The sequence below is a fragment of the Bos indicus x Bos taurus genome, chromosome 26 (assembly GCF_003369695.1).
Source record: "Bos indicus x Bos taurus breed Angus x Brahman F1 hybrid chromosome 26, Bos_hybrid_MaternalHap_v2.0, whole genome shotgun sequence".
Classification (NCBI taxonomy): domain Eukaryota; kingdom Metazoa; phylum Chordata; class Mammalia; order Artiodactyla; family Bovidae; genus Bos; species Bos indicus x Bos taurus.
Window position 1 is genome coordinate 20575075 of NC_040101.1, and position 25533 is coordinate 20600607.

General features: G+C 45.2%; 1 protein-coding gene across 1 annotated transcript in view; it reads right to left on the reverse strand.

Annotated features, from left to right (window-relative positions):
* RBM20 (RNA binding motif protein 20) overlaps nt 1-24982 on the reverse strand; it is a 74427-nt gene extending 49445 nt beyond the window's left edge. The window contains exons 1-5 of the mRNA XM_027528840.1: nt 24689-24982; nt 5808-6885; nt 4357-4418; nt 1669-1760; nt 794-891 (exon numbers count right to left, since the gene is read on the reverse strand). Of these exons, the coding sequence (XP_027384641.1) occupies nt 794-891; nt 1669-1760; nt 4357-4418; nt 5808-6692 (1137 nt within the window). The 5' untranslated portion in view covers nt 6693-6885; nt 24689-24982. The remainder of the gene's footprint in view (nt 1-793; nt 892-1668; nt 1761-4356; nt 4419-5807; nt 6886-24688) is intronic.
* Between the last annotated feature and the right edge of the window lie 551 nt (nt 24983-25533).

Genomic DNA, 25533 nt, shown 5'->3' on the forward strand with positions numbered 1-25533 from the left:
ATAGCATCACCGACTCAACAGACATGAATTTGAGCAAATTCCGGGAGACAGTGGAGGACAGGGGAGTCTGGTATATAATAGTTCACAGAGTCAGAAAGAGAAAGATACCACCTAGCGAATAAACAACAACAAATTCGCTTTATGGGGGGCTCTGTGGCTCATCGCCTTCCACGCGTTTCCCAGGGAGGAAAGGAAGCTGGGTAGCTCCTGGGAATGGGAGAAGCAAGTGGGGAGAGCAAGTTGTCACAATTGGTGGAAAAAAGAGGGATGAGCCCTTAGAGCTTTGGGACCAAAGTGCACACTGCAGAGAAGAAGGAACACAAACACAACTAAAAAAAGCGTTATGCAGATGTCACCATTTCCCCACGGAGCCAAAAATAACCATGCGCAACGAGTCCCTACTTTTAAAACACATTTTCTCTTTCTGTTCAAGTTTCAGAATTACCCACTCAAAGGAAACGGTCCACTTCAATAAAATGTCAAAGTGCTAGAAAACACACAACACACAAACACACACACAGACCTCAAACTTATTTTTTTCTAAACCAGGACCGAATGCTAGAAAGTCTTTGAGTGCTTTCAATTTGAAGAAATTAAGTCAGACTTTTAATCTGTGTGTTTCAACCCCAGTTGGACTGAATTAAACACTGACCTCTGCTTTCCTGCCCCTCACTAAGCGCCATCTGTACCTGCTTCACCCAGCCTCCTCTGCACCTCTACACCCAGGCAGAGAAGGTGGTAAAAATGCTTCGATGATAACGAGTGGCAACGGAGAAAACGCTTCTGTACTCACATTTGTCCCTGGGGAAGCTGAAGGGAACGCGGGACTTGACTGGGTAAACGACCTCGCAGGAATGGCCGCGTATGACGTTCCAAGGTTTGAGGAGTAATCTGAATGGTAAATTACACAAAATCAAGTGAAAACCCAGTCATTTCCTTGACCTTCAGAAGTCCTTGTTTATGGATATGTGCAAGAGTCATTCCCCCCCATTTAAAAATAACAATGACTTTTTGGCCAAATGTTCTTTTTAAAAATAATTAAAGTTAGCTTTTCTTTCTTGAAATAAATCATTCAAAAGAAATGTTTAAAAGTTGTAAGGCAAACATAATAATAAATAACTGGGTTAACCCCCACCCCCCCAAAAGTCATTATCAGGACAGAAGTGGGAAGGGAAAAGTGAAAATTCCCTTTTAATATAGTGATTAGTGGTTGGCATGATTATACTTCTGAGTGTGCTGATAACCAGCAAAGCTTTAGGTCTAAAACACGTAGAAAACATCAAAGAGCCCAGAGAGCAAGTCCAATGCCTCTTAGCATCTTGGGATCTGTTTGCTTTACAGACGTCTAAGGAGGGCACATCGGGGACATTTGGTTAGTAAAGATGAGGCACAAGAAGCCTTTGGGAGGGAGCTTCCCTGGCAGTCCAGTTGTTAAGCCTTCGCCTTCCAATGCAGGGGGGTTGGGTTCAAGCCCTGGTTGAGGAGCTAACATCCCACATGCTTCTCGGCCAAAAAACCAAAACATAAGACAGAAGCAGTACTGTAACAAATTTAATAAAGACTTTAAAAATGGTCCACATAAAAAAAAAAAATCTTAAAAAAAAAGGAAAGAAGCCTTTGGGAAACTGCTTTCTGCTTCAAGCTGCTGACCCGTGGGCCCCTATTCACCTTCCGTCCCAGCGGGGTTATAAACGGCTGTGCTGTTGGGAGAGCCACACAGTGTTCCCTCTGCAGGACCGAGGACACACCGCACACCAGCGCTGGAGGGGGTGAGAAAGGGGAACTGGTTACTCAGTAGGTTAGACAAAGAATTGCCATGTGACCCAGAAATTTCATTAAGACACTCAGACCCCAAAGGGTAGAAAACGGATGTTCAAACCAAAACTTGTACACAAATGTTCACAGCAGCCCTATTCATAACATCCCAAAGGTAGAAACACCCCAAATATAGATCAGAAGTTGAATGGATAAGCGAAATGTTTTTATATATATGAATATTATTCAACCATATAAAGGCTGCATATGCTACAATGTGGGTTGCACTGAAAATATTATGCGAAGTGAAAAAAGCCACAAAAGGTCACATATTATCTGAGTCTATTTATATAAAATGTCTAGAAGCAGCATATCCATGGGGATAGAAAGCAGATTAGTGGTCCCCAGGGGCTGGGGTGGGGAAGGGGTTGCGCAGTGACTACCTAACAGGTATGGGTTTCCCTGGAAGTGATGAAAATGTGGAACTAGAGAGTCGTCCTATTTACACAACTTTGTGAATGTGTTAAGTAGCACTGAATTGTATACTTTAACATGGTTACTATGGCGAATCTTATGTGAATTTTACCATAATAAAATGATGGGGAACCAGAAAAGAAATGGTTTTTTAAAATCAATTTTTAAAATTGTGTTAATAACCTAAAACTAAGATCATGGCATCTGGTCCCATCACTTCATGGCAAATAGATGGGGAAACAGTGGCTGACTTTATGCTTTTGGGCTCCAAAATCACTGCAGATGGTGACTGCAGCCATGAAATTGAAAGATGCTTACTCCTTGGAAGGAAAGTTATGACCAACCTAGACAGCATATTAAAAAGCAGAGACATTACTTTGTCAACAAACGCCTGTCTAGTCAAGGCTATGGTGTTTCCAGTGGTCATGTATGGATGTGAGAGTTGGACCATAAAGAAAGCTGAGCACAGAATTGATGCTTTTGAACTGTAGTGTTGGAGAAGACTCTTTAGAGCCCCTTGGACTGCAAGGAGATCCAACCAATCCATCCTAAAGGAGATCAGTCCTGGGTGTTCTTTGGAAGGAATGATGTTGAAGCTGAAACTCCAATACTTTGGCCACCTGATGCGAAGAGCTGACTCACTGGAAAAGACCCTGATGCTGGGAAAGATTGAGGGCAGGAGGAGAAGGGAACAACACAGGACGAGATGGTTGGATGGCATCACCGACTCAATGGACATGAGTAAACTCCGGGAGTTGGTGATGGACAGGGAGGCCTGGCGTGCTGTGGTTCATGGGTTGCAAAGAGCCGGACACGACTGAGCCACTGAATTGAACTGAACTGAACCTAAAACTTACTATCTTAACCATTTTTAAGTGTACAGTTCAGTAACATTAACTACATTCACATTGTTTGGCCACCATCACCACCATCCAGCTCCAGAAGAACTCTACCTTGTAAAACTGAAATTCTCTACCCATTCACCACTAACTCCCCAAATCCCTCTTCCAGCCCAGGCAGCCTCCATTCTATTTTATGTCTCCATGAATCTGAGTTCTCTCCTGTAAGTGGAATCATACAGCATTTTTCCTTTTGTGACTGGCTTATCTCACTTAGCATAACCTCCACCCATGTTGTTGCACATGTAAGAAATCCCTTTCTTTTGAAGGCTGAACGATATTCCACCATAAACATAGACCACATGTGTTCATCCATTCATCTAGCCTGGACATTTAGGTTGCTTCCTACCTTTTGGTTATTGTAAATAAGAAAGAGAGGCCTTTTGAATGAGCTCATTTCTAAATGCTTAACCCCATCTTCTACTCTACTTCCCCGGGCCAGAGCTCCTCTTTTCTGTGTGGGTGTCTACAACACCCTTGACATCGGTCTCCAGGTATCTGCCTCTGCCCCCTACCACTTGAATTCTCAGCATGGCAGCTGGGGTCCCAATCAATGAAGCCAGAGCACATCCCTCATCTGCTCAGCCCTCCAGGGCTCCAGCTGCACTCAGATCAAAAGTTAAAAGTCCTCTCGAGGAGCCAAAGTGCTCAGGATGGGGCCCCATGACTTCCCTGGCTCTTCCCCTCAGGTACTCTGCACTGCTCACATTGATGCTGCTGAGCAACCCTGGACCACACCAGGGTCTTCAAAGTAGCTATTCCTTCTGCCGGGAGTGCCGGTCCCCCAGGCAGTCATGGCTCATTCCACACCCTCCTGGTATGTCTTCAGTGAGGTCTCCCTGCCAGCAGCCCCTGTGAGTGAATGCACACACACATACGTACGTACACACACACACACACACACAGTCTCTCTCTCTCTCTGCCCTGATGCTGTTTTCTGTTTTCTCATTAGCATTTACCGCCAGAGATGCTACTGGGTTGGCCAAAAAGTTCGTTTGGGTTCTTCTGTATGATGTCATGGAAAAACTCAAAAGAACTTTTTCGCCACCCCAACACATACCTCACTAGTGTGTCATCTGTCACCCCCTGTCATTAAGTATAAGCTCCTTGAGCACAGGGGTTGGCTTGTTTTGTCCTCTGTTTTCCCAGCAAGAATGGGGCAAAGCACACAGCTAGATGAAGGCTTGCTGAGCACATGCAAGGACCTGTCCTCCTGGACAGCACTTACTTTTCAGAGAACAGCAGGCATTTCTGAGCATGTAGTTTCCCTTTTACATGCAGCTCCCAGTCCTAGGTCAGAAGGAGAGAAAAATTACGGAAGTAGAACTGAGTCCACGGGAAGGCAATGGATGAGTGCAGGCTTCCTCCTAAACACAGGGAGCGCAGAGCACCCAGTCGCTGGACCAACCCTGCAGGCGCATCTCCCTCCCTTCCTCCCCCACCATCCAGGCTCCTCCCCGGCCCGCTCCTGCCACCCTACCCAGCCCTCACCCCACCAGCATCCACCTGCATATCCCAAGTCTATCTCAGACAGGAGCCCAGATTCACAAGTCTGATTCCCTCTTCCCGTCTCAGTGGGCCCTTGGTCCCACTGATGAATTTCTATAGGAGAAGCCGGCAGGTGGAAAGCCCTAGAAAAGGCTCAATCCTCCATCACCTCCTATATTAGCCAGACCCCCTTCAGAGATGGAGGTGAGAAGGTATGTCCCACCAGAGTGACTGGGATGCATTTGGATGACATGACCCAGCAGAGGTGAAAGACACACTGTGGTGGGACACCCACTAAACAGGGATTATTGTGCTCTGCAGACAGGACAAGAGACAAGAGGCTATACAGCTCAGTGCTTAAGAGGCACAGGCTCTGGGAGGGTCAGACCCACATCTGAATCTCCACTCCACCACTTTCTGACTATGGGGTCCTGGACAAATCATTTCATCTCTCTGGGCCTCAGTCTTTGCATCTGTAAAATGGGTATAATAATAGTGTCTCTCTTGGAGAGTTATTGCTGACACAGACAAAGAGTATGCTAACTGTAATTATTATTGCTTTGGAATATTTTACTGCATCAGCAATACATTTTAGGGGGAAATTTATACTACCATGGGCTTTTGTTTGCAGGGGCCCAAAGCACTTTCCAAGCGCTGGGAAGGTGCCATGAGGCTCTACCTCCATTCTGCAGATGGAGAAGCTGAGGCCCCTCTATAATAATCTGTCTAGGTCCCATCTGAGAATGACTTTCTTGTCTGACTCAAAATTCTGCTAAGTTTTTCTCTGTTTGTACTCAGTACAATGTATGTTCTCAAGGAACATAGACTCTCAAGCTTCCTGGTGCTCTACAGAGAAAAGCCCTTTTCAAGGAGGCAGAGGCTCTAATTCCTGAGTCCCTTTTTCATAACCCAGGTTGGGTCCCTTGATCCCCACTCACCTTGACTCTTTCATCTATAAATACAAGTAAGACTCTCTTACTTGCCTTAAAGCAAGAGACTGGCCCTGATACATTTCTGAAATTCCTGTTGGTTCTAATACCAAGGATTTTAACCAAGGGTAGCTATGGCAAGATCCTGTCACCCAACCCCCAAGTGTCACAGTTCTTAGCCCGTGAACAGCAAGGGTTGGGTTGTGGTGGCCGGCTCCCCAAGGCTCCAGCTGGAGCTCCCAGCCGGTCTCAGATGACTCACCTTCAGATCAAACACCTTCTTGTCGCAGATGCTACAGACGTGCGGCAGGTGGAGGGGGGCCACACCGTGGAAGTCATTCAGCTCGTGCGCTTGCAGGGGCCGCAGGGACAGCACTGCCTGCTCCTCCTTGGCCCGCCTCCGGGCTCCGCTGAAGCCCTGTTTGCTGTTGTTGAGTCGACCCCCAAAGGAAGGAGGGGTTCTGTCTGGTGTGGGCTCCTCAGGGTCATACAGCTCATAGGGCTGGCCAGGGGGAGGGGGCCACAGGCTGGGGGCTGCCGCAAGATCAGGCTTGCTCTGGCCAGAGAACCCATGGGGGCTCTCCCACTGGCTGTTTGGACCCTGCAGCAGGGGACCCACCTCGCCTTTCAAGGCCCCAGCCGGCTCAGCCACAAATCCACCTGCCACCTGCGACCCTTGGGCACTGGGTCCATAGAAGTCCTTGGGAAAGGCAGCCTGGCCATCTTGTCCTGAGTGGCTGTAGTGCCCTTCGTAGGTCACGCTGCCCGAGGTAGCAGCCGAGGCTGGCAGGAAGCCGGGCTGACCATCGGTTTCAGAACCATATGCCTGGCCAGAGTTGGCTTTGCCATATTCGTAGAACCCTGCAGCAGCGGGCGCGGGCCCAGTCTTTCCAAGGCCCAGGATGACCGCTGGCTGGGTGGGGGTCTGAGGCATGAAGGGGTGCATCACCATGGCGTTGGGGGGCTGGCTGGGAAGGCTCACCGTGGGCCCTGGGCCTCGCGTCTGGCCAGGGGGTGAGAAGGCGAGTGCATTAGAGGGAAAGCGGGTGCTGGGCACGGTGGCCGCGTGTTGGGGCACCCCAGTGTGGCCGTGGGGGGTGCTGATCATGGACGGATGCCGCAGCTGGTTGAAGAGAGGCTGGGACATGGCCACTTTGGAGAGGACTTGGTTGAGGACCGTGGCAGCCGCGGTGTTGTTGGTGACGGCTGTCTGTGCCAGCTTCAACCGGTGGAGGGTGAGCTGAGCTTGCAGCTGGGCCAGCTGGAGGCTGGCGGGCGAAGGAAGCAGTGGGTTCGGATTACTGACCGAGAACGGGGTCTTGTCCAGGAGCTTGGCGGCACTGTGAGGAGACAAAGGGTTAGATGCACGGCTGCTTTCCACCTGGCAGGCAACGGGCTGCTTGTTTGCTGTCTGTGGTCCCCCCTCCCATACAAATAAGACCTCCCACACAGGCCCCACATATGATCCAGTCTGCAAAAACCTGTGCTCATACACATCGGTGCAATAATCCTTTAAATTCCAATAGGTGGCTCAGACAGTAAAGAATCTGCCTGCAGTACAGGAGACCCAGGTTCAATCCCTGGGTCAGGAAGATCCCCTAGAGAAGAGAATGGCTACCCACTCCATTATTCTCACCTGGGAAAAGCCCTGGCAGAGAAGCCTGGTGGTTTATAGTCCACAGGGTGGCAAAGACACGACTGAGCAACTAACACAGAAAAATTCTTATAAGGTATAATATTCAAACTCACTGGTAATCAAAGAGACAAAGTCAAACCATTAGAAACAAATATTTGCTGACCGAAGTAGCAAATACACACATATGCATAAATGACAGCACTCGGTGCTGGTGAGGTAAAGTGGAATGGACACAAGGTCAGTGATAATCCAAACTCGTGCAACCTTGCCCAAAGGTAGTCTGGCAACAGGCGCTCATTACAGCCATATTCTTCGACCCAATAATTCAATCCTATAAATATGCCCTTAAGAAAACAAGCTAAAATGCAGACCAAACTTGATATGCAAAGATGTTTAGTAGAACTACATTATTTAAGAGTCCAGTGTTGAAAGTTACAAATATCCGATAACAGCAGGGAGGTGAGTTTTAAAGCGAGTAAATTATAATACATTGGCAGAATGAAATGTTCAGTAAGCATTCACTACTGGTGCAAGAATTTCCATTGTGTTATGCAATATTTAAGACATTCAAAGAAATCTTCCCATCATCAAGTTTAAGATAGAAGATATTCCACCACACTAAGTCCTCCTTGGGCATCTGCTCTCTCCATCCTCACCCCACCTTCATCATTGCCAATGACAGACATCATCTTGAATTTGGTCAGGTCATACTTTACAAAGAAAAAAAAATGGTGACAAGAGAAAATCCATCTACTCTAATGTTAAGTGAAAAAAGTAGTCTTCAAAATTACACAGAGAATGAATTGTGTGTGTATATCTGTGCCAAATACATTTTTATCCTTGTCCTCATTTCACATCCAAAAGCAACAAGACTCATGTGGCCTTCAGTCCATTCTCAAACCCAACAAGCAAAAGAAATTAAAAAAAAAAAATTACAAGGGAAGAATCTGAATTTTCAATCATAGGCAGTGGTGGGCTCTCACAGAATCTTATTGCAGGGGTGTTCTGTCTGACATGTGCGTTTCACGTGACTTCTGTTGGTTGGTTATGGTCTTTTCTAGACCAAAAATCAGGACCTGTGAACTGGAAAGGGAACAGACATTCCCTTTCGTGGTATGTGTGGTTACCATTGTCAGGGCCGTTTTGTAAGACCATATATTTCCTGGTCTTAAACTCCCCTTCTGGGGAATGAGTGCAATCAGGAAATGTGTTTGGGATGTTGATAAACTGGAATTCTCAGGACATCTTAATGGGAAGAATGGAACTGTGCAATTGAGATTGGGGTTATCATGGACAGGCCTGGCTATACATTCAGCATGCCTACGGAAGTGTGGGGGAGAAACTGAAAAGCTGGGACCATTTAACAAGGTGTCCACTGTCACAGGCTTTGTACAGCACAAGTCTGATGATAATGAAACAAAGGGGAAGGGCCAGAGGGTAGGCATATGAAGGAAAGAGAGAGAGGTGGTTGGCATGCCACATCTCTCCCACTTTGGGTTGGTGCTCTGTACTGGTCTAAGAGAATGAGCACAGGCAGGTTGGGGAGGCAGGTGAGGGGGAGAGATTCTTCACATTTTACTGTGATGCCACGTGACCAGTGCTTGTCTATGCTATCTCACTGGACCTCTCCATGAGTCCTGTGGGGTGGGTAGTGCTATGTGCTGTGCTAAGTCACTGCAGTTGTGTTCTAGTCTTTGCGACCCTATGGACTGTAGCCCCCCAGGCTCCTCTGTCCATGAGATTCTCCAGGCAAGAATACTGGGTTGCCATGCCCTCCTCCAGGAGAATCTCCCCAACCCAGGGATCGAACTCAGGTCTCCCACATTGCAGGCGGATTCTTTACCATCTGAGTCACCAGGGAAGCCCAAGAATACTAGAATGGGTTGCCATTTCCTTCTCCAGGGGATCTTCCCGATCCAGGGATTGAACCCACATTTCTTAGGTCTCCTGCACTGGAAGGCATGTTTTGTTTTTGTTTTTTTTTTTACCACTAGCACCACTTGACGGAGAAGGCAATGGCACCCCACTCCAGTCCTCTTGCCTAAGAGTCGGACACGACTGAGCGACTTCACTTTCACTTTTCACTGTCATGCACTGGAGAAGGCAATGGCACCCCACTCCAGTCCTCTTGCCTAAGAGTCGGACACGACTGAGCGACTTCACTTTCACTTTTCACTGTCATGCATTGGAGAAGGAAATGGCAACCCACTCCAGTGTTCTTGCCTGGAGAATCCTAGGGACGGGGGAGCCTGGTGAGCTGCTGTCTATGGGGTCGCACAGAGTCGGACACGACTGAAGCGACCCAGCAGTAGCAGCAGCAGCAGCAGCAGCAGTAGCAGCACCACTTGGGGAGCCCATGGGGTAGGTAACTTCATCCCAATTTTGCAGGGCAAGAACCTACAGCTCAGAGAGACTAGGTGACCTATTTAACAAATGCCCACTGTTGGTGAGAACAGACCAAGGAGTCAGGCTTTCCAAAGAAGAGAAAGGGCGCAGCCCTCTTCATGGGCTGCTTCACTGTTTTGTCCAAAGTGAGTTCTCAGAACATTAGGCACCCCCACATTCAAATTCAAGCACAAAACACATCTCAGAGCCAGACAAACACAGATTTGCCTTACTCTTTCTCATTCTATGAGAAATCAAGTATTTGCTGTAAGTCATTAAAGAGACAGGATATTCCCTCAGCCAGCAGCCTTGCTGTGCTCCAAGGACAGAGCAGGCTGGTTGCATGTTAAGATACTGCAGGGTTGCGGGGAGGGGTCGAGGTTAAAACTGGTGACAGACCTCTTCTCCTGTGGGTAGTCATGCTGGTTGCAGCCAAGCCTTGGTGGCCCCACTGTGGCTCAGGCACACATCATGGCAGCAGCAGAGTTGGAGAGGTACTAACTGTCTACGTAGGCAAGAATGTGAAAGGCACAGGAGGATGGTGTAGAGGCTGGTGATAGATTTCTACTTGTGTAGTATTAAGTGGCTGAGCTTTAGAGGAGCAATTAAGCTTAACTCAAAACCCTGCCCACACAGGGCCAACCCTTCCTACCAGGTCTGTACCCGATGCAGCCTGTCCTTGCTAACAAGGCGATAATGAGGTGCCAACTTGGTTTCCATGACGAGAGTAAGACAAGGTTGGTTTTGTTTTTCCCAGAGAAGTCAGCTGTATTTTCTAAAACAGTGTTCTGGGCTGGAGGGAGCTCTCGCTGGAGATTCCCCTTCGCCTCTGAAAGGACATGTGGGGAAGAGCTGTCTTTCCAACGAGGAGAGCCAACCTCGCTGGGTATTTGTAGGTCAGCCACGGGAAACAAGTGCTTTCCTGAGGATGGCCCAGGTTACAGAAGTCTACTCATTCACATGCAGCATAAATTAAGAAGACCGACTAGATTTTCTTCTCGACTTCCGCTTTGCCTGGCAAATTGGTCCCCAACTTGAATCAACCTTGAGTAGAAGTGGTTTCATAAGAATCGTCAGAATCAGATACCCTTTTGAACCAAAGACCCTTATATTAAAAAGAAATGACACATCATCCTACTTTTAAAAAGTCTTAAAATTCTCAGCCTATCAGAGTTAGTAACTTAAAATTCAGGTGCAGGGACTTCTCTGGTGGTCCAGTGGTTAAGACTCTGTGCTCCTACTGCAGGGGACACAGGTTCGATCCCTGGTTGGGAATTAAGATCCTGCGTGCCACGAGGTGCAGCCAAAACAGATTACAAACGAAAATAAATTAAAAAATAAAATTCGGGTGTGTGGAACAATCAAACTTCTGAACCAAAAACTGGGGCACGTGGTCTGAAACCCTAAAGGACAGAATGGATGTCACCCTCCTGTCTTCCCACCACCTCAGTCTGCCACTGCTGCATCCCTGCCCTGTATTGAAAGCAACTGCTTATGTGTCTTTCACCCTCCGTTAGACACAAGCTCCACCAGGGAAGGGAGCATTTCTCAGAGATTCTCGCATTTTCTAGGCACACTTGCTTAAACTTGGTGGGCACTTGGTAACCGCCATGAACAGAATGAAGAAGGAAGATAATGGATGAATTAAAGGAAGGAGAATCTAAATACAGCCAGAAAGCAAATGGATTTTGCTGTTGTATACAGCTTGAACTTCACTCAGGTACAGAGTCACCGGAGCAGGAGTTCCAATACACTCTCTCCCTGTCCAAATCTAGGTTTGTGTGCTTGTTTTTTCCAAATGAAGTGTTTTTCATTTTTATTTATTTGGCTGTGCTATGTGGCATGCAGAATCTTAGTTTCCTGACCAGGGATCAAACCCGTGCCCTCTGGAGTGGAAGTGTGGAGTCTCAACCACTGGACCACCAGGGAAGTCCCCGAATCTACGTTTTGAAATCAAATGGACAATCCCTGTGATAGCCTGAATAATGAACCATCCCAAATATCTCTACATCCTAACCTCCAGAAGCTGTGAATCTTACCTAACATAGTAAAGGGGATTCTGCAGATGTGATTAAATTAAGAATCTTGAGATGAGAGGTTATCCTGGATTATCTGAGCTGGCCCAATGTAATCACAGCCGTCCTTATAAAACAGAGGCAGGAGGACTAGAGTCAGAGAGAAGATATAACGATGGAAGCAGAGGCAGAGAGGAGAAAAGATGCTATGCTGCTGGCTTCAAGGACAGAGGAAGGGGCCGTGAGCCAATGAAATGCAAGTGGTCTCTAGAAATTGGAAAAGGCAAGGAAATAAAATTTCCCCTAGAGGCTCCAGTAGAAACCAGCCCTGCTGACACCTTGACTTTGGCCCCGTGAGACTGACTTTGGACTTCTGACTCTCGGAAGTGTAAGAAATTTGTATTGTTGGACGCTACAAATGTGTGGTAACATGTTACAGACACGATAGGAAACTAAAACAATCCACCAAGAAAGTGAGATGCGAAAGAGGCTTCCACACAGAGAGGCAGGGGTGGGTATGGGGACATTGACTGGATTTGTTGGTATGAACTCTTGCCCACAGCAGTCCTGGGGAGTACAGACCATCCGACCCAGAATCTGAAGACCCTCTGGGAACTTAGCCAGGAGCCGAAACAACACAGAGGTCTCTTCCTTTTCCAAGTCAGATTTCTCTAAACAGCTGGAGCAATGGCACCCTGGGAAAGCTTAGAAATGCAGACCCTTAGGGACCAACTCATCTACCCCTCTCGTCAACAAAGCAAGTGACTTGCCCAAAGCCACACAAAACCCATCTAATCAGAACCCAGGGCTTTCAAGCCAGCTTCTAGTGCCTGACAGAACAGCCTTGCCTCCAAAAGTCTTAAGTTTCAGAACTATTTCATCATCAAATCATCATATCCATCCATATTTCTCTGTGGTCCTCCTCTCTGTTCAGTGAGATGCTGACTCCCTGCCACAGGCAAGGCATTTGCTGACCCCTGGAGAGAGGTGGAGATGCAGGCCCTTCTGGAACCCCTGTCAGCTCCAGTGATGACAGCAAGGATGCCCTCTTGTCTGGGGAGTGGGTGGGGAGCATGGCTCCATGCATCTGCCACATCCTCTCCTAAGTCTTGTGCGGCAGCTCTGTCTACAGTCACATGGTCAAACCTGAGATCCGGGGAGGGAGGGAGAGCAGCGCAGTCAGGCACAGAACCTGGGCACCTGGCACGGAGCCAGAATACCTACCACACAGCCCCACAGAGGGCCCGTCCACTCCCGGCACAGCCACTCGGGTTCATTCAGGCCTCGACAAGGCTCACTGTGCCCAGAGCTGAGGCTTCCTTCCCTTTCCTGAGCCATTCATTGTAACAAAGACCTCACAGTGCATAATTACATCCAAAACTTTGGTTCCCTACTCACTTGGAAAGTTGGTTGTTTTTCCCAATTAAAGCAGCATTTCTCTCAATAATTTTAAAAATAAAATACAATGTAAAGGAGAACAAGTTGCCTTTATAAGCCGGAAGATTTAGGAGCTCCAGATGAAAACTGTTTCCGATGATTTAATTCCATACTGTCGAAAGGATGTGCACCATATTGCATCTCCCAGGGCAGCCAACAGCTGTCTGCAATGCTCACTCTTTGCCCCAAAGCTCTTCCACATTTTATGCTGAGTACCCAGCAGGATGTGATGATGGATTAATATTTGAGCACAGTAACTGAGGCACTCTCCTTCCTCAGTTCAAGTCGGGGTGCTGCAAATTCAGCGTTTGTGACATAATCCGTCCTGTTCTGAAAGGAAAAGATAGTGTTCAGGACACAGACAGGGGCTGCAGAGCCTCTCCTCTGAAACAAACTCCAGCAGAGGGGTCAATAGGACATGGACGAGTTCGATTCAACCAGAATGGATTGAGCACCGATTATGTGCCAGGCAAAGTTGCTAGAGATGGAAAAAGAGAAACGTCCTGAGACCACGGGGGAGACAGATCAGCGCAGAGAAGATGAATATTCCCACGGAGGTAAGCACAAAACAGCAAGGCAAGCAAGGAAGTGGTTCAAGCCTCAGATGTCTCACAGCAATGTCACAAGTGAAACAAAAGACCAACTCAAGGGCTGTCCCTGAACTCTGAACAAAACCTTTGAAACAGTCTGGGTTTATTAATCCACCTACATGTGCAAAGATGCATCAGCTGTTGGTGAAAGGCAGTTGTAGGCTGAGTTATGGTCAGAGACCAGCTTCCAAGTGCCTGTTACTGGTGGTGTGATGGGGGAAGTGAAGTGAAGTGTTGGTGGCTCAGTCATGTCCGACTCTGCGACCCCATGGACTGTAGCCCACCAGGCTCCTCTGTCCATGGAATTCTACAGGCAAGAATACTAGAGTGGGTTGCCATGCCCTTCTCCAGGGGATCTTCCCGACTCAAGGATCAAATCTGGTCTCCTGCACTGCAAGCAGCCTCTTTACTGTCTGAGCCATCAGGGAAGCCACACACGAATTGCTGTAGAGGAAAACAAGCCCTGGATGGGCTCGAACCACCAACCTTTTGGTTAATGGCTGAATGCGCTAATCGATTACGCCATAGAGACATATGATGGGGGAAAATCGCTTAATTTTTTCCAACCCTCAGAATTCTCTCATTTATAAAATGGGGATAGTAATATCTACCCAATATGATCCAGCCAGTCAGAGCCCCCAGCCACCATGACTGACTCAGGAATGGACACTCCCAGATGCTACTGGAGCCATTAAGAGACAGACCCTCGTCATCTTGTCAGGCCATGCCTGGGTTGCTAAACTGGCTCAATTTAAGCTACCGCTTAAGGAGAGGCTGCCTGAGAATAAAGCTAACCAACAGACACTGGCCTGGAGATGGGCCAGTCCACTCTGGGAGTTGCCTTGAGCCGTGCTTGGACTTTTCTTTCCATGAACCCTGAATCTGCTTGGACTTTTCTTTCCATGAACCAATGCATTTCCTTTAGGTGCTTAATAAAAATAATAAGGTAAAAAGAAAAGCAGCCTACTAGAACCATCTGCAAGTAATCTGGATGGTTCCCTCCGTGGTCCCACATCAAATCAAGAGTCCCCTGTTACACTCCAGCTTCGTCAGCTGGAGGCAAGGGGTCACTCAAGGAAAGTTCGGGCGGTCACTTTGGTGCGAGTACCTGCTGATCAAAGAGACCTGTTTCCTGGAGATTCAGGAAGCAAAATGCTCCCCGATCCTGGGTGGACTAAAAGCCATGCATTGTGATCACAAAGTGTGAATAGGGTGCCGGGGAAGAGTCCCCACAAGAGTAAGGGACCCAACATCCTGCAGGTTTGCAGATCCAAAGCTGACCACGCAGGTGCTCCTGTGAGAGGGGACAGAATGTCTTGGCCCTCACCTGAGAGAGTTTCTAAGCAACGCCTTTCAATTCTCAGCGCCTAACAAGCCAATTTTGCTGTACTGAGAACTGGCTTTATTATGCCAGACACTCATTATTCCCCAGGAGAAAAAGTTCTTTATTACAGATACAGTTCTCTGGTCTCCTTTCACCTGGAGGGGAGGTGAGTGTACAATGAGTACATATTGGGCTGTGGGCTGCCCTTTACGAACCGGGGTAGGAACCAGGGGATCCAGCCCTAACTCAGCGCTTATCAGCTGCGTCACAGTGGACAACAGAGCTTATCTCTCTGAGCCTCAGTGTCCTCAACCATGAAAAGAGAACTTACAGTCTTTCCTCATTTATATCTTGAGGACTGATTCGGGATTCAGTAAGGAGCTGTCAGAACGCTCTGTAAATTATTTGGCACTTACAGATGTAAAGGCGTGGCATTGGCCAAAGATTATTGGAAAGAGAACATCTTTTGTGTGATCACAACATATTCTTCCTTTTCAGAAAATGTTCCTTTATAGAGGAAGTGATATTTATCACCCACATCCATGGAGATAACCTCCTTGCCACTAGGATTCAAAGTAGAAAGAGGTAAAATTGATTCAGCCATATTAATGGAGTACATATTGGGGTGTACCAAGGGCTGAACCATACCAAGGACTTCCCTGGTAGCTCAGTTGGTAAAGAATCCACCTGCAATGCAGGAGACACGGATTCGATTCCTGGGTAGGGAAGATCGTCTGGAAAAGGGATAGGCTAACCACTCCAGTATTCTTGGGCTTCCCTTGTGGCTCAGCTGGTAAAGAATCTGCCTGCAATGCAGGAGACCTGGGTTCAATCCCTGGGTTGGGAAGATCCCCTGGAGAAGGGAAAGGCTACCCACTCTAGTATTTTGGCCTGGTGAATTCCATGAACTGTATAATCCATGGGGTCACAAAGAGTCAGACACAACTGAGTGACTTTCACTTTCAACCATACCAATGTGACTGCGCTCTGCATCGCATATGGCGGGTAGGGATGTAAAGAGCATTGCCCAGAGGCTAAGGGCACAGGTTTCAGAGTTTGTATCACTTGGATATGAATTTCAGTTTGCCACATATCAGCTAGTGACTATGAGCAAATATTTATTCTCTCTCAGCCTCAGTTCTCATTGTTAAAGTAAAGATGGTTATGTCTAAGCTATAGGTTTGTTCTGAGAGTTAAATGACAGGGTAGACATAAACTGTTCTGCACAGCTCCTACATACAGTAAGCAGCCACTAAACCAATGCAGCAGAGACAAGCACCACTGCTGGTCTTCTTACCACTGTTGTTACCATAACTAATATTACTATCATCACCAGCATCATAGTCATCAGCAGGGCAAATGGCAGGTGAGCTCTGCCAAGGCAGAGAGGATGAAACTTCCTTAGAGACAGACAGAGACAGATAAAAGAAAACATAGAGAGATGCAAACACTGAGGGAAAAAAAAGAATTTAAAAAGTAAATGCAGACACGTGCTGAGAGAGGAATAGCAGGGGTGGGGACGGGGACTTGGAGAAAACACAGAGAGTTAATCACAGATGCTTGGTGAACTGGATAAGTAGTCAACAATAGATTTAAAAGCCGTAAAACAACACAAGGGCGCAGCTGAAGTGTAGTGTACCAATGTGTGTGAACTCACACCAAGTTTTTCCCTTGTAATGTTCGTCCATCCAGAGGTAGAAGCCAAGAACTGAAGTCCAGAGCACAGCGGTACCTTTGTCAACTGGACCAGTCACATTTTCAGTAAGCACCATACCTTCCACAATAAACAATCAGGAATTTAAATTCACTTCCAGTTCAACTCATCTCCCTTTCCAGGCCACAATGAATATGCCATTTCTTCTTAAGTGCTAAGATACAAAATATAATCCAGACCAGACAGCTCACAAGAGAATGTTTTCCCAGCTTTGCTCACAGCTTACAGAGCAACCAAATCAAATCAAGAGCAATAGTCAGGGTCAGGGACGGGCTTTCCATTGCTTCCTGGGAGTGGAACCTCAAATCACAAGCTCTCAAGTCTGCTATAACACTCTTAGAAGCTAGGTCAGGATGTGACCCTTGGGAACAGCCCCTAAATGTCAGGTTACAAAGATGACAATGATGAGACCACAGTAATACTGGGGCGGAATTCCAAATTGCACCTAATTATCATAAACGTAAAGAGTCGGACACGACTGAGCGACTGATCTGATCTGATCACAAACGTAAGAGCAAGAGATCTCAGAGGTCATTGAGTCTAACTCACTCATTCTACAGAGGAAAACTGAAACCTAAAGTAGTTGGTGTAAGTGTAAGTTAACCCAACAACACAGCTAGAGAGGGGAGAGCTGAGGCTGGAACCCAGTCTTCATCCTCCTTCCTTGGGGCTAATGCAGCCACTGTGGCGAATGCGTCCCCATCAACATGCATCAGGGGAGTCTTCTTTGTGGGAGAAGAGTGAGATCACACACTTTTTTGATAGTGCTGCCTTCCTGGTAACAATAGGGCTCCTGGATTATCACTAGAGAGGCCTCTGTGACTAATTTTGAGATGACTGGGTCCATGCTGGCATTGTCCCGTGTTTGGGTTTTAGCCATGACATTATCATGTGATGATTCATATCACCATGACACATTCATAACAGCAATCATAATCCTATTATCTCTCTTTTGTTTTGTGACTTTCAGTTGGAGTGTTAATAGATGTTTTCACCTCATTAGCTACCTGACTACTAGGACAGTTACATGGTTAGGTAAAAGCGATACGACCATTTCTAGTTTATAGTAAGACTGAGTGAGACCAAAAAAGGTCAGATGAATCATATGAGGGCATCCAGCAAATAAGGTACTTAGCTGGGACTTGAATGAGGGTCTTTTTACGTACGACCAGTACCCTATCCCCAGTTTACACATTCATTAAAGGGAGTTTATAAAACCACATTCCTCTATCTATTTCCTTGAGTCCAGTTTTTTTTTTTTTTTGGGGGGGGTGTTGTTTGTTTAAAGTTACTAAAATAAAAAGCTATTTCCTTTAATTTGTGCTTTCCCCCCCAACTTCTCATAGTGTTTCATTTTTTTTTTCCAGCTTTATAGGTATATAACTAACATATAGGGCTTCCCTGGTGGCTTAGATGGTAAAGAATCTGCCAGCAATGCAGAAGACCCAGGTTCGAATTAACATGCGATGTTCTATAAGTTTAGGTGCACAAGTAATGATTCGATATATGTATACGACATGAAGTGATCACCACAATAAGTTTAGCGAACACAGTCAGGATGTGATTTTAAATAACACATCTGATATCAAATCACCAGCTTTTTGGTCCACTGTACTCAGTACCACTTTAATCAGTCAGATTAAAATTCTTGGAACCTGGGGGACATGTAGTCACGAAGGTGCAGCTAGCGATTTTATAACTGACAAGAGAGGGCCTGCCTGTCCTGCCAGAGTTATTAGAAGTGCTTGAAATGTGAAAAAAAAGAACTGATAACGCAGCAGAAGCAGAGAAATGAATACACATCCTGCTAGAGTCATAACAGGAAAAGACTTCAAGCAAAGAGAGAATGAATGTCAACTTAACCACCAAGAACTAGATATTAGCTTTGGTTTTTCTTTCCTTTCCTTCGTACCAAATTTCTTTCTTTAAAATATCCTTTCTTTTATGAAATGATGGTATTGTAGGGGCTAATTTATTTTTCATATTAGTATTTGTTTTGAATTTTAAAACTACAAAAATCTAAAGAACAAATAGTTATTAATTCATTGCTCATCAATCAAAATTAACAAATACTACCATTACAGTCATTTTAAGCCCAAGTATTTTTTATCAAAATAATAAAATTATACAGACAAAACTGACATCCCTTTGAGACTGCCCAGTCTAATTCCACCTTCATCTCCCCCAATAACATCCACATGTGATTTGTGTATCTATTTACCTATATATGTTTGTTTACCTATCTATATACAGAAAAATTATAAAAGAGACTTTTTCTATACCTGCATGAGCTTACAGAACAGCACATAAGACTGGTTTCAACAATATTTCTCTTAAAGAAACAAATACATATTCTTTCAAGTTTCTTTTTACACACTGAAAGTTAAAAACAGCATGATACAGTGAAAAACTTGGTGAGCTGGAAATCAGAAGATCCAGGCCTGGACCTACAGTTACTATTTACTTCTGGTGGGATTATATATCAGTCAACTTCCTCTTTTTTTTTTTTGGTAAAATGAGAAAGCTGGATGAAAGGATCTCCAAGGCCTGTTCCACCTTTGAAATCTGATGACTCTAAGGTTTAATCTCCTCATCTGTCAAATGGAGATAACAATGTCTGCCTTACTAACTGTTATAAAGATCAAACATTATGTGCAGGTGTTCTGCAAAACAGTGATGATAGTAATAATATTAGTTGGATAATACTGAATAATAATAATTATTAATACTACTCACTAAAATTAAGCTATTTTTAAGCTTCTGGGAATACTTTTATTTATTTATTTTTTTTTTTTTCAGAGTTCAGACATGATTTTCTTTATTTGGAAACCCTTAATAAGTCAACCACCTCTATCACCCTGTAGAGGATGTGCTTACTTCGGATTTATTTCTGCAAGTGCTGAATACTTTTAAAGAAACTATTGTCACACTACTGTTGTTAAACATGTAACTTGGTTTAGACTGACATGTTGCAGTCCAGGCGGCATGAAATAATTCAATTTCTTCTAACTGCTTTCTTGGGTAGGCAGTTCTGCACAAGGACAAGCTCTCAACTCCACCCATGAAGACTGAGTAAATGAAATATCAAAAGTGCCTTGCCACAAGATACTGTCTTCTACAAAGCATTCCATAGACAGAACCAGGCTTCCACAGTAAAATGAAGCTCAAAGTAGTCTGGGTCTGGAGTTGGTTTGCCTGAGACATAATTCTTCAGGAAATGCATGCAGAATTTCACTCATTTTGTGAAGGATGAAACTGAGGGGTAATTTGACTTATAGGGGTTAGGAGAGATCTTTATTTTCTTAGTGACATAAGGTATGGTGACCTCTCAACCCACTAACTCTTCTGGGGAACATCAGGGTCTTTGAGATGCAAAAACAAGCTGTTTGAAATGTGTATTTAAGGGAATTCCCTGGCAATCCAGTTTTAGGGCTCTGGACTTTCACTGCCGTGACCCAGGTTCAATCCCTGATCAGGGAACTAAGATCCTGCAAAGCCAGGGCACGTCCAAAAAAAAAAAAAAATTGAAATGCATGTTTAAAAACTGTTAAACAAGTTCTCTAAGAAGCCAAATGATAATGTTTCTACATGCAAATAAAGTATTTAGGGGTTTATAGGTCACTAGCCCCAGTGAAGAACAGTGTGTACACAGACATGAACACCTTTGCATATACCGCTCCTTCCCCCTGGACCACCTCCTCCCTACTCCCCCTCACCTGGATAACTGCCATCCTTCAACATGCAGCTCACATGGCACCTCCTCCAGGCAGCCTTCTCTGACTTCTGCCCCCCTCCAGTGTGTGCTGGTGTCTCCTCTGTCATCCCCCATAATGCCCTGCAGTTCTATGAAGCCTCAATTACACTCCGTTCTAACTCCTACCACCCTCACTGATAATTATCTACTCAATCACTCATCTCATGTCCTCATCTAATACCCCACGGTCATTTTGAAAGCAGTAATTATGTGTCCATTTCATGTCATAGTGCCTGGCACACGGTAGGTGTGTGGAACCAATAAACACACCCATACTTGTACACACCTGCTCCGTGCGTATGCGTGCGGAGATAATAGCTGTGTATCACATTCTCAATTTGTTTCCTGGCTAAGTGCTCCATGTGTGCGCTACAAGGCTTTGAAGATGAAGCTCCGTGGAGAATGTGGATTAGACTCAGTCTTTGAACACTGTCAAAATTATGTAAATAACCACCATCCACATCAAGGATAGAATTCTAAAAGAGTCAACAAACAGACTTGTTGCCACATTTTTCCTTTTAACTAAATGTGAAGAAAATGCAATTTCAGTGTGTGATCTGAGGAGCTATGTGTCTAATCTACACGATTCTGAGATGAAACACATGCTCCAGGAATGCTCCCTATGTTTTCTAAATTTTATTTTCAGTTTATATCACTGATTTTTTCTGGTAAGTGTACAAGGAGGATTATAAAATTCAAGTTAATATTAAATCACAATAAAAGTTTAATTTTAAAGAATTTAAATTCTTACTCAAATAAAGCTGGTCCTTTCCTAGAGTTGCCTGACTGTTACCCTGGACATTTTAATCAGTGTAATTTAAGCTAAATACTAGGAGTCCCTATGAAACCGAAGAGGTGTTATGGGGTATTTAGGCAGGATGCCAAGAGAGACAGTTTTTGTTGGTAAGTCAACCCACTCCTTGGACAGGCTCTGCCATGAATAATTGTACATCTTATTGCAATCAATTCGCCCTGCAGACCTCAGTTTTCTCATCTGTGAAATGGGAGGGCCAAATGAGACAACATTTAAAGCTCCTTTACGCTTTGTGATTTTAGGATGGTGGGCGTTTTCCTAAAGCTGTTACTCACGATACACAGAAAAGTGAGGATGATCTGGCCACGGTGTAGACAGATTTTGGCCCTGAGAAATCTGAGTTTCTAGCCTCTACTGCTTCTCTAGTCCTGGGTAATTTCGGGGCACTTAACCTCTGCTTAACAGATATGTCTGTAAAATGACAAAGTGAAACCAGAGCAGTGATTTTCAGGTGTTGGGGGAAGTGGAATCAGGAAAGTTTCAAAACACAAATGCTGGGCTCACTCCCAGTTTCTATCTTAGGAGATCTGAGTTGGGACCTGAGAATTTGTGTTTCTAACAAGTCCAGGTGATAACTGATGCTGCACTTTCAGAACCACTTAAGAAGACAAGCTTGAATTGACCTTCCAACTCTAAGAATCTATGGTGGTGAGTTATAAAGAATTTAGTAGCAGTTGTATTTTTTTAGGAGCCACTTCTATCTACTAATTGTGCAGTACCCCAAGAAGGGGCTTCCTTTTCTGTGGGGGTTTTAGACACTGAAAAAATGTGGTTATTCTTATACCTAACTTCCTTTAAGAGATTCAGTCGGCACGTTCAACAACATTTGACCTCCTGCAATCAAAATGTTCAAGGTTCACAAACCTCAGGTAATTTAGTGGATTGACTGGCTCAGTGTTATGTTAACTTTGTTGACTAGGAAGAAAGCATACCTCCATTTACCCTGAGTTCAATGATGCAGAGGACAGAGGATCAGACTCCAGTATGTCAAAAGTTCTTTAGTCAAGCAACATCATCATTATGAGAAAGCCTACCTTCCAAACTCACCCTAGACTTAAAAACAAAGTTTTTGATAAAATCATCTGTATCTCTAGATTTCAATGGTATAGCAATTACTCGGGGTGTTTTTTAGAATACTGATACTTGGGCCCCATTTCCAGAGATTTCTTTTCACCCTAGGCATTGGGATTTTTTAATAGCTACCCCAGGAGATTTCAGAGGAATCAGAAACAAAGTTTGAGATTCACCAGTCTCTAAAGGAATACTATCAATCTGTTCTTCTTTACCTTGATCCCCACAAGCCATTTTTGTCACTACAAAAAACATGTCCATGTGTCTTAAATTGTACTTATGAATAAACATTGAAAATTTTATAAGCCCACAAAGGGTCACAAACACAGTGGGCAATCGATCAATATTTCTTAGCTAGACTGAAGCATCTTTCACACAATTCAAAAAATATTTTTTGTGGCAAGACTTGTCGCAAAGTATATAAATAATTTTTGCTGTAGGAAGCTGGGTGAGGTTTGCTGGCGTATGATTCTTGCTTTCTAAATGATAAGCACCTTGAAGACATCATCCACATCCTAAAATCTTTCAAATTCCTGAGTGTCTGTCTGGCTCAGTGCCGGGCAAATTAGAGGCGGTGAACAAACACTTATTCAACTCACTTGGATTTACGATTGTCTCTAAGCCCATGGGAACAGAGACCTTAGCAGAATATGCTAAGTGATTCATTGTGGAGTATGAGGTATATGTTTCCTCGTGTTGTGGGAATGTGCATTGTTTAATTCTTCTAAATTCCTTAGAGTAAATGAGAGTATTATGGATGGGACTATTTGTTTGAGAAAATGGAGAGAAATTTCTGGTGCCTTAAAAAACCTTTCTGACTACAGCCGACAAAACACAGGTGCCCCCCAAGGCAGAGAATATTCTATGTGGGTGACTTCTGAGTTTTGTCTCTATTTTACTAAGCTGTGGTCCTATGAAAGTTACTGTGGAGAGAGGATGAAAGACAAAAAGCAGCAACAGAGGGACAGGCCCATCTCGGTTACACGTGTGCGTGCCCTTGGAGCCATTTTCTCAGATCACCGCAAATTAAACCTGTGGTTCAGATCCAAGCAAGATTGAGAACTGCCTCGGCTGAGGCAAGTAGGAATGGTTAAAACCCAATGGCTGGCTTTTCACTCAAAACTGTTCTCCAGCCCTTTCCCCTGCCACCCCATCCATTGCTAATTAGGGGAAGCCAAGGCTTGACATGTACACAGTCCTCTATGGTAAAATTGATTATTATATTACTCTGGAAAATAAGGAAGTCATTTTGTTCAAAATATCAAATTCCACAAAATCATACGTGGCAGCTGTTAGTGTATGTGTGTAGGGGAGGGGTGAGTGTGTGAAAATATTAACCCTCTCCCCTTCAGTTTTCTAACATCTTGACAAAAAAGGGCACAAAAAGAAAGGAGAGGAAAAAAAAAAAAGATTCCAATGCATGTAAGGCAGAAACCAATAGCAAAGATAACATCTGGATTTTTTTAAGGTTAAAAAAATTCCCGCAATGTAAGACACATCATACACGCCATTTAACCAGAGTGTGGATTTGCTCTGACACACTGGTAAGCAGAGAACCAGTATTCCTCTCTCAAATGCGTCCAAGCGACTTTTAATTGCATCAGATGAAGAAATGAGGTGAGTCATGTTTGGTTGTGCTTGAGCCTGCTAACAGATCATCACATCCATGTCCAACTATGTCCCCTGAACCTCAGGACATAAGTTTATGTACTTGCTTGGGGACTGGTAATATAGTTTTGCTTTGTAATTTAAAGATATCTGAAGTTGCTGAAATGTGTATCACAGCTCCTGCAGAGGTGCTCAGAAGCGACTTGCGAGCATGCTTTTCTGGCAAAACACCCCTGCTCGTGAATCCTAACACCGCACTCCCCTCGGGTTCATGAGTCTGACTGCACTCAACAGACACGGGACCTTTCAAATGCCTTAAAGTTCATTTTCCATCATTGACAAGTTCCAGCAACGAACACAACAAACCTCAACCTTCAGAGACCCTCATAATCCATAAGGTTTTGGGATATCGAAAATGTCCCCTTCCATTCCCTCCGATCTGGTGACAACGCAATCTGTTTTCCCGTAGCCACGCAACTTTTCTTTATAAAAGAGTTTAGTAACCAGCGTAAAAAGAGCATCTAGACTTCCTTGACATTGGGATTGGTGATTTCACTGGGGTCATGAGGAGCTGTTTTAGGTCACATGTTACCCCTGCCATTATGAATCCTTTATTACAACTTTTTTAAACAGAAGGGGGTGGGGATCCACACAAATCGCATACTCATGCACAAATGCTTAGCGCCAAGAACACGGTCTAAAGTGCAGCCCGGACTAGAGAACTAAAAAAAAAAACCCAACCCTTGATTTCCCGCTTGGGCTGGGGAAAGGTAGGATGACGTCATGCAACCTTACCTTTCTGAAAAAGACCAGGGCTCCTGGCATGGAAGGCTCACCTGAGGCCACCGAAGCCGGGAGTCATTTTGGGTGTTGCGCGTGTGCCTCCCTAGAAAATTCCGATGACATTCTACCAGCTTTCCGCATGCCAATCATGACAAGCGTCCGCTTAGACTCTCCGGAGTCTGGGAAGGGGGCAGAGGAGGGGGGACGCCAGCAAGGCGGCCAGCGAAAGAGAAGGAGCACCCCGGGCACCGCACACCCGGCTGGAAGCAGAGTCACATGCCGCCAGGAGCAATTCCTGTGGCATTACACATGCTGAGTGTAAATGGCAAACAATATCAGTCGATGTTTATACCACATGTTCTCAGCCTCTTCACATATCAATGCCCGGGCCAGCTCTACGCAGACAGGATGCCTAAGACCGCTTCTGAAGGAGGGAGTCTGGTGCTAATCATGAGGCCATTTTTAATAAAATTCCAAAGCCTTCAGTTCTGGTTTACTTTCCTATTTTTTGTGGGTGGCGGTGGTGAGAGTGCTTTGTTTATTTGCTTGTTTTTGACTCTGGGTCTGGTCCTGAAGAACCCCCAAAGGACCCCATAACGACGCTTAGCAATGCAGCCGCCTCAGACAGCGTGGTCACACTGACTCCCAACCCACAAACCTCCTGATTGGCTGGCCTCTCTTTATAAAACTTTTGTGAAGCAAGAGGAGATGGAGTGAAGTGACTCATCATTTCACCATCCCAAGTTGTAACTGCAACATTTTTCAGCAGGAAGAACCGGCTGTCTTCTGCTATACGCAGGGGCCCGTAACTGGGGGTGAATGTCCCCCAGGGTACACTGTAGACATTTTGTTTCAGA